The sequence below is a fragment of the Macadamia integrifolia genome, chromosome 3 (assembly GCF_013358625.1).
Source record: "Macadamia integrifolia cultivar HAES 741 chromosome 3, SCU_Mint_v3, whole genome shotgun sequence".
Classification (NCBI taxonomy): Eukaryota; Viridiplantae; Streptophyta; class Magnoliopsida; order Proteales; family Proteaceae; genus Macadamia; species Macadamia integrifolia.
The window spans coordinates 31,456,485-31,466,296 of NC_056559.1; the positions used below are offsets into that span (position 1 = coordinate 31,456,485).

General features: G+C 36.5%; 1 protein-coding gene across 5 annotated transcripts in view; it reads left to right on the forward strand.

Annotated features, from left to right (window-relative positions):
* The first annotated feature begins 285 nt into the window (after nt 1-285).
* Nucleotides 286-9,812, forward strand: part of LOC122073735 (ferrochelatase-2, chloroplastic) — a 23,604-nt gene continuing 14,077 nt past the window's right edge. Inside the window, exons 1-5 of one of the 5 annotated variants that reach the window (XM_042638357.1) lie at nt 286-498; nt 589-768; nt 3,551-3,633; nt 6,569-6,896; nt 8,382-8,525. In XM_042638357.1, coding sequence (XP_042494291.1) covers nt 3,575-3,633; nt 6,569-6,896; nt 8,382-8,525 — 531 coding nt within the window. In that variant the 5' untranslated portion in view covers nt 286-498; nt 589-768; nt 3,551-3,574. The other 4 variants (XM_042638356.1, XM_042638358.1, XM_042638359.1 and 1 more) reach the window with 4 other exon arrangements.

Here is a 9,812-nt window from a genome sequence, read left to right on the forward strand (position 1 = left end):
GGTTAGATGTTAGGTAAAGTGAAGACATTTCAACCATTACAACAAATAAGCGTGAACATATACTTGGTTCCTTAACAGAAAAACCCTAGCTAGCGTAGTCTCTTATCATTTATTTAAAAAAGAATTTTTAGAAAAAAAAAAATATCTGATCACTCCTCAGACCAGTCACCAGTGCGGCCCAATAAAAAGACAAGCTAAAGCATCAACCGAGGAGATTTTTCATTTTGTAAGGGGCTCCGTCAGGGCACAGGTTGCAACGACTAACGAGACAGCGTTCTTCTTTCCATATTTTTTTACTCCTCATTTCCCATTTAACGGGATTTGTGATGCTCAAAGGAGTGTTGTTATTGGAGTTGTTAGGTCATCGCAAAATCCAATTATAATTAAAATGCCTATCCGTTAGAAAAAGAGAGAAAAATAATCCCACCAACCGTTGCCGATTACTTTTCCACGTATTCACTAGTCTTCTCTCAGAAATTCTAAACCATAGAAAGTTCGGTAAGAACTAAGAAGCTCTACTCTGTTGCTCCACTTTAAGCTCTATCTTCCAAATCCTTCTTCATCTAATTCTTCCTTCCTTGTCTTCAGAGCTTCAGATGGGAGTCTCTGCAACCCTGAAGCGCTCCCCCAGTTTCAGTTTACTAATTTAGGGTTGGCAAGGAACTCGTCACTGATTCACTTACTGTCTGATGCTTTAATCGGTGAAGAAGAGAGATTACTAAAGAAGATTCAAGACAGGCTCGTTTCCATTCACTCTTCACTTGCATCGTATGGTTTCTTTTCCTTTCTTTCTCTACTTCAGGCACTGTAGTAGGTTTTAGGTTTCTGAGTTCGAGATTTAAGGGGCAGGGATATGGGAGTTGAGGTCCCGGCACTTGCCCTCCCTTCTTCAACCTAACAATGTAACCTCACTATATAACCCCTGAATTCTCATTTTGGTTGAATCTGTGCTGGTCGAGATCGATTTTCACTGGTTCTGGATTGAATCGGAATCAAAGCGAATTGATAAAGACCAATACCATACCTGATTCTGAGTTTTTTTAACCTTGCCAGCTGAAAAATTACAACTTACAACCCGTCTCTCTTTTTCGTTTGGGGTAAATAAAAACTTCTTGCAATTTGCTTTTAGTTCTTTTTTTCTCCCACTCTGCTATAGGCTAAAAAAAGTTTTTTCTTTTTAAATTAAAAAAAAAAATTTTTTAAAAAAATTTTTTTTTTTAAAATTTTTAAATTTTATTTAATCAATTTATTTATTTTTTTAAGATATTGATTATGGGAGTTGGTCCATATTTTGGTTTGTAGCTATGTCAAATCACTGGGAATTCATAGCTCGTCTATTTGTCACTTTGCCATTGTCATTATTATTCTTACATTCTCCAAATTCTTAGACAAGTGTTGCTGTGCATATTTGGGCTTTATTTTCCTTAATCTCCACCCCCCTTGTGGTTAGTTTTGTTATTGATTTCGGCTGTGGAGATCTGTGACTTCCTAGATTATTCTCTTTACACTCCATACCATCTCTTTACATTATCAACCCAATTACCGGACTTGAAAATCAAATTTAAAAATCTCTGGTTTAGCTTAATTTGGATTTTCTGATGGCTTGAGAAACATTCATTTTCAATCGGAAAGCATTATGGTATATATCATTTTCTAAGAATCTGATTAGAAGGACATGTAGAATGTTTTTTTTTTTTCGCTCCTTTAAACCAGCATTTGTCCATTGGTCCTTCTTTCTAACATTTGATAGAGGTAGGGGAAGCTATAGAAGGCCCATTCCAAAATGGAAAGAGGTTGTATGCAAGAAAACAACACAGGCACTAGTTTGGTAGAGGTAAGGGAAGCTATAGAAGGCTCATTCCAAAATGAAAATAATAGTATATCATTGGGACAAAATAGGAACCCAGGGAAACTGCTTCTTTTTGTTGCTTACAGCAAAAAATTAGAAATGAGGATAGGAGATATGAGCTTAAATATCAAGTTTTCATCATAGAGGATCTTCTTTCTTTCTTTTCAGCTAGAAAGCTGCAAGAGTTCAACAGTGAGAATGATCAGCAGTCATCACTAGAGCTGGAAAATTTGATGATCATCAGATTGCCAAGTCCTTGGAATACCATAGTAAATCGATTAATGGGATCCTTAAGTAATTCTGAACAGTGTGAGAATTTGATATATTTTGAAGGAATAATCCCTAGATCATTTTAGAAACGTGATAACATAAGCTTTTGTTCTAAATGACTGGTGATACTTAATTTTTTATGAGCCATTGGATCACTTTTGTATTTCTTGTACAGTTGCTTCTTGTTGGCCATGTTGTCCATCCATTTTGAATAGAAACTCTCCTTGACTTTCCTTGGAAAGGTTAGGTTCGAGCAATGAAACATTGTATGAGGGCTACTTTTTTTTTTTTAATTTCCCGTAGGGACTTTGAAGTTGTTGTCACTTGATGCAATAGTAAAAAGCTCAGTCAGTGAGAATGGAGACTTAGTCCGAGTCTTGAGAGCAGCTACTTTGCAAAAACAACTCAATTCAGCCCTATCCCAACTAAATGAGGTTGGCTACATGGATCCATTTTCTCCAATCAGCTCTATTCAAAGCCATACTTTTTTTTTTTTAGGTCTTTGAGGTCCCAATACTTGATCCTGGTTCCCAAAGTACAACATAAGATTTTGACCATTGAGGCAAGGGCATTGGTAGCCATACTTGTCACTAGTCCTAAGTTATGCATGTCTTTCTTCACCACTTCTCCTGGAGTCATTTTAGGCCAACCCTTGGCTCTTTTAACTCCTTCGATTTGAATCAAATCACCCCTCTATCCCTAATTAGCTCTAATTTTTTCCTTCCTTATTCTATCTTTTCTAGTTTTACCACTCATCCCTCTCAACATTTACGTTTCAGCTGCACTAAGTTTCTGTATGTTGTTTCTTCACTGCCCAATATTCAGGTCCTTGCATCATTGCTGGCAATATGACTTTTAGAGGAATAAGTTAATCACACAACACTACAGATGCACCCCTTTATTTCATCTTCCCTATTCTTATTCTTTGTGCAACATCATCCTCCATTTCTCCTGCTTTATTTATGATTGAACTTGGGTCCCTTCCAAAGGTTAGGACAGTTTCTGATCCAACCCTCCCAAGACCCTCTGAAAACAGGAGTTTTTTTGAGTTATGTCCTCTTTTTTTTTTTCTTCTTATTCTTTCTGTAAAGATTTATCTGGTTACAATTGGTTCCTTCTCTTATCTAAGCTAATTTATCTGTGTTGATTTCCATACTGGCAAACTTTTAATGTGCATGCATCATCACTAATTTTAGGTACATCTTTTGACAAGACTTGATGCATGTATTTAGGAAATTCTTACTTTCAAATAGTGATAAGAGTACTAAAAGTCTAAAATCAGCATATCCTTTATCCAATTCACATGATTCAAGAAATGATTATGTTCATTCCTATTGTTATTTCAAGAACTTTTGCTCTCCAAGAAATTTGGAAATGTGATTCTGTCAATTTTGTGACCTTTTTCCTTTTTCATTTGCATCATCACATCAGGCAGGCACTCGAGGTGTGATTGACATGGGAAGCGTTGAATATATGCCATCAAATTTTACCAATCAAGCTTCTTCACCTATCAGGTAACTCTCTCTCTCTCTCTCTCTCTCTCATCCCACACTCCTCTTTTCCCCCTCTTCTGACTGTATACATGGTATATATTGATTTTTAATTACATTTGAACTAGCTAATGTTTATAAAATATATGCAGAGGATCATCTCATGAGTTTGCTGGTCTCATATATGACCCTTTTTTTCCTTAAAACCATCTCATGAGTTTGCTGGTCTCATATATGACCCTTTTTTTCCTTAAAACATCTGTTACTTTTTCACCTTGAGGCAGGCATTAAGGAAAATGAATAACGGGCTTAAGGTTCACGCCAAAAGTGTTAAGCACATAAATTACATGCCTTCACCATGAAATATTTGGTCACAGGCTTTAGTTATGTTGTATATTTGTATTTTCTTCAAAGCATGTTCTGATCTTTGTTATAAGTTCCTTTACACCTTTATTCTTTTCCCCCTTATTATATGAATATGTTCTTTAATTTTTTGTTTTTTATTTAATTATTAAAATTCATGCTTTTGAAGCTTACACTTGATGCCCTAATACTTGCCCATTGCGTCGCCTTTTGGGTAAATGTACAGCCTCTTATTATTCCTCAGATTTTAAAAACAAAGACATTATCTTGATTTTTGAAATGTAGAAAATGGGTAAATGTACACTTGCCCATTGCGTCACCTTTTGGGTAAATGTACAGCCTCTTATTATTCCTCTGATTTTAAAAACAAAGACATTATCTTGATTTTTGAAAAATGTAGAAATGGGGCTAGATATAGTAAGAATGCAATATTCATGGCACTGAGAACCATATTTCTTGAAATTCTGATCTGATTGTCTCATTACTTTCAATATTTTATTCTTGGGATTTTTCAATCAAACTTTTCGTTGACCATATTTTTTGTTTATCTGCTTTAATCTAGTCAACATATGACCTGGTAATAATTTCCATTATTTTGAATTAGATAAAATAAAAATTAATATTACACTAAGGAAGCTGAGGTAGGTGCTTCCAACTATCTAATTTACCTCTCTGGTTGGACAAACTCTTAGATCTATTTCTTAATACACCATTTATATTACCTTCTCTGCAGTGAGATTTGCTACTTTTGGATCTTAGTATCCCCAAGGCCTCAATCAGCCTGCTTATGTGAATTGCGCTGGCATTTCAACAATTGGGTGTATACTCATTGAAAATAATTTCCTAGTTAGACTTCCACCCCCTCCCCCCAACAGCCATGCCCTCTTCTTTTGGAGAATTATTCAATAGGTTTCTATTAATAAGGAAAAGATGGGAAGGTGAGTGGGCCATGCAATGGAATTGATGGGGGTTTACCTTACTATACATGAGTCAAATAGCACAACCTGATTTAATACAAATTCCATTTATCTAATCCCTGTAACATACTTCACTGGTGAGTCCCATAAGTAACTTGTTTTGTAGATGTTTGGACTCTCTGATTGAAGTTGGCTCATAATTTGAAGGTATTCAAATTTTCTTTTTCCACAACAAACAAGAGCAGGGGAAATATTACATAAATATTTTTGACACTATAAGCTCTGAGATATTCCTCTGGCTGGCGGCCACTGCTGATGGAACTTGCCTGTAACAAGTCCCACAAAGACCACCCAAAAGGGTGAGGTGGTTGGCATGAAGTAGATGGGTGGAATTGTCAGCTTCCTTTCCACAAAGGAAACCCCTAATAGAACTTTATTCCCTTGCAACTCTTCACCAAGAAATTTCTGTCACATGGAACTTTCCTAGATCAAATATTTTGAAAACAGGGTTGGGCACTTGGGCTTATGTAACTGTCTATTGGATGAATCCACACATGATTTCATAGAAAAATCCCTACTAGAAGGCGGGACAACTGAGTTCTCCACAAAAATTCTGTAGAGTTTACGGGGAGTGCTGTTCCCAGTTATTGCAACACCGTCTAAGTCTTGGTTGCCATGAGATCTTGTTTCCTTCTAACATGGCATTGTTCCATATTTGCTGTTTCATTGTGATAAGTGAAGGTCTAGATATACAGTGAAGAATTCTGAAGTTATAATTCACTGGAGTACATATCCAACCAGAACTTGGTAACATTGCCTCTTCGAGAGCATGTCTTAATGCCCTGCTTGCACTGCTGTAGGTTATTCATGATCTACTTCCTCTTGTTTGTGCTTTAACTAGCTCTCACCTGGTTGGTTTCCTACATGCTGAGATACCTTGAAAGCCATTGATTATACCTTTGTATAACACCAAGGACCCTGCACTTTTTGGGTCATCTGATATGCTCGAAGATTATTTAATGCTATGATGACCATTCAAGTGTCTCTTCTCCAATTTAATAGCTATGGTATGGATGGTATACGACTTCCTATTTTATTTCCACCGTGTTAATTCAGCTTTGTAGCACTGCAGCTGGTGTCAAGATCAGTGAATGAAGGACCAAGTGAAAGAATTCTTTTTTTTCATAGCATTTACTAAGGGTTAACCTAGTGTACATGTATGGTCAAGGAGTATCTTTACATGTTCATGATAATCTGAAAGTTAATGATGCAAGCTCTCTAAAATATTTCCATCCTCCTCATAATTGAAATTGCTTGGTGATGGAAGAAATAATTTTTTTCACGAGGAGAGTATCTGAATGGGACTGAGAAGTCGGGATGTCATGTTATTTTTTCTTTCACTATAGATCATGTTAGGGCTGACTGATTAGTTATATGGTAGTTTGTGCTAGGGCTTGCTGATTATTTTTTCCGTATACTCTCTGTTCCCTTGAGAGATGTGAAAATATCCACCACTTTCTGTTAGCTAAGGAAGTTGAATGGGCTTGATTTCACTCTGGCGCCATAGTGAGGCGTAGCTACAATTCTAATTCATTTGTTTGTTTGCTGAAATTACTCATTAATATAGTCCACAATTGTGGCATTCAATGTGATTTATATTTTGTATACCTGTTCTATAGGTCATTTCCGCACCCAACACATGTGGCTCAAAGGTCTCATCGTTATACCGGGGTCCAAGTCAAGGCTTGTCTTAATTCATATCTACCAAAGAATCACATAATTTCCAGGCATTCCTCGGGTTGGCTTGATCTACCATCTTTGTATCTGAAGCATTCATTTGAGAAGCATTCTCTGTTATTGAGGGCGTTAGTGACCTCTAAGACTCGAGATGTATCGACCACATTTGTTATTGGTGAAGAGAAGGTGGGAGTGTTATTGCTGAACCTTGGAGGTCCAGAGACTCTTGAAGATGTGCAGCCTTTCTTGTTTAATCTTTTTGCTGACCCGGTAATTAAATCTTTTCTTTTATTGTTCTAGTTTCAGAAATTTGTTCTATAGTTTTGTGCAACTAGAGTATCTATTTCATGCAAGGCCATGCTGCATCTCCTACAACCTCAGCTTCATTTTGTGAGTCCAGAGTGTAATCTATTCATGATTTTATCCTCTTAACAATTTACATATCTATTGAGAAGTCTGAAATCCATTGTAAGAGCTAAGATCCACTCAATTCAGTTAAATTCTGTCTTCCTGTTTCTCCGAGCAAATTCAAATGAACAAAAATACACATAGGGAAGTCCAATGTGTCAGTCTTTGGTTTAAGTGGAAACATAAAACTTTATTCTTTCCAATGACTTCCAATTCCTCACATAGCTTTGGCACATTGATGGTTTATTTTTGTGAACATCCAGAATTTATCTACGACATATATAACCTATGTACAATGATATGTCACATCTTTTAGTGGCAATCAGCCAACACAATTTTTACGCCCAAAAAATGAATCGAAATGTATTCCTAAGGTTTAGATTTATGCCAATAGAAGTAAGTCCCAATAATTTATTTATTGCAAAGTTGTTGAAAACTGAATTATCCTTGATACACTAGAGTTCCAAAATATTGGAGTTCATACTTGATAGTGTGAGAGACATGCACCATTGTGTTAGGGAGAAGACTCTCATTTCCCCTATACTGTGGTTCTTGGTCAGAGTTTCATCCCTGAACAAGTAATATGACTTAGTCTTACCACTATGCTGGAAAGGAGAGTCGCATCTCAAAGAAATTATAAGAGGTGTGAAGAAAAGCAGTTCTTTATTATTTTAAAATAGCAGCTGTTGGTGAAACGTATAGAGGTGACGATACATCATCAGCAGTTCAATTAAATATTATGATCTGGAAAACTTGAACTCATATAGAAATTGAAGTTTTCTGCTGCATAGATCCTGCGTGAACTTATATAGTAAAAGCAACCCTTGCAGATGTAGTAAAATTTTTGGATGGGCAAAATTTAAGATGCTGCAGGACCTCAATGAGCTACACCAGATGTTTTCTTAAGTTCTCTTCAAGATGGGGCATGCTCGAACATGCCGAACTTCTTGGATCTTGGGTTTCATATTTAGACCTTTTGACCTATTGGCTTGCCTGCATCACCAGTTGGTGTCAACTGACATTTTTCTTGGCATATTTGTTACAATTTATAAGCCTTTTGGAGTCAAATCATGGTGGTTTTATATATGAATATATATATATATATATTTATATATATGGGTGCAACTTCTTGTCATTTCACATAATACTGCATTAAATAACTTTTACGTTTTTGAAAACCCTCTTTTACCCCTGCATTAAATAAATTTTGGGAATAGGACAAGGGGAATTAAAAGAAGGTTACAACTTCTTAGTTCACCACTTTGGTTACAATAAGATATATACATACATATATATATATATATATATATGATACTGCTGTAAAGCTCTGACTTGATAAAGTAACAGGATATTATAAGGCTGCCAAGATTGTTTCGTGTCCTCCAGAAGCCCTTGGCACAATTCATTTCTGTTATGAGGGCACCCAAGAGCAAAGAAGGCTATGCTTCGATTGGTGGTGGTTCTCCTCTTCGACAAATAACTGATGCACAGGTATGATGCTTGAATATGCTGTTGTACGTGTCTTTCATACCTTATTTCTGTTACTGCAATTCACTACCATGGAACCATTTCTGATGCACAAGTCTTCTTCAAAATCTAGTTTCTAGTTTAATGACAATTTGATGAACTACTCCTTAAAAGGAAAATGATGATTTAAAAGTTGAAATTCTATCCTTTTTTCAGTGCAACTGGACTTTGGTCTTCCCTTTATCTTTTTGATGTCTTTGTTGTTCAATTAAGAAAATACTAGTTCTGTATAGCCCTCTAACATTGAATTTGGGCATGGAAGCATGCTAAAGGCCACATCTAACGGGCTCTTAAAAGGTAGATGGGTATCCTAAGTAGATTCTAGAAAAAAAAAGTCATTTTAAAAGATCTTTCATTGGACATGTGTACCAGAATCTTCGCAGTCAGTGAAGAGAAGGACCACTATCACACTCACTAGCCTTAATCAGGATGTTTCATCTGAATAATTATTACAATACGAGTCTGTCTACGTTTCCTCCTGGGAGTTTCTCAAAACTTTACCATTTTCTGTTCCCACTTTGGTTGTTGTAGCTAGAGATTCATCACCTCAACTGACAACGGATTAAGAGCTCTCTTCAGATTGCCTCTCGAGCAAAAATGTTGTCAGAAACCTTAATGCTAATAAAATAGTTCAAGTAGGTAAGAATAGAACTATTAAGTTGTGAACCATTAAGTTGTGTTAAATAAGAGGAACAGAACGTAGATTTCATGAAGAAAGAATTCCTCCTCTGTGACTGAAATTTGAAAAATGCATGTAATGAGTAATGGTGTTGGTCTTTTTATAGCTGGAGCCTCAAAGATAGATCTGGGTAAATAGTTAAGGAACGCTTAACAGAAAACCAACTGATAAAGGAAGCTGTAACAAAGGTGGTTTAATGACTAATCCGACAAGAAACTGATGTTGAGCCTGATAAGCCTCACTGGCACCAAACTCAACAGCTACAAAATTATATGACAACAGTTTCCCTCATCGAGTTTTAAAAATCTCAACTGTACAAATCCTTAACCCAACGAAATGGGATCGGCTACACAAATCCTGTTTCTTCATTCAACTCTTTAGGCCATATTAGTTGTCAACTTAAAGGCGTCTGTATCTTTTATTCACTACCTCTCCCAAAGTGATTTTTGGCCTAAACCTTGTTCTCTCATCCAGTGAAGATGATGTGCTAGGAACATCTGTTACACCTCCTTCCCACATCCAAGCCACCTCATGCACACCCCCACCCCCACCCCTCCACCCCCCCACCCCCC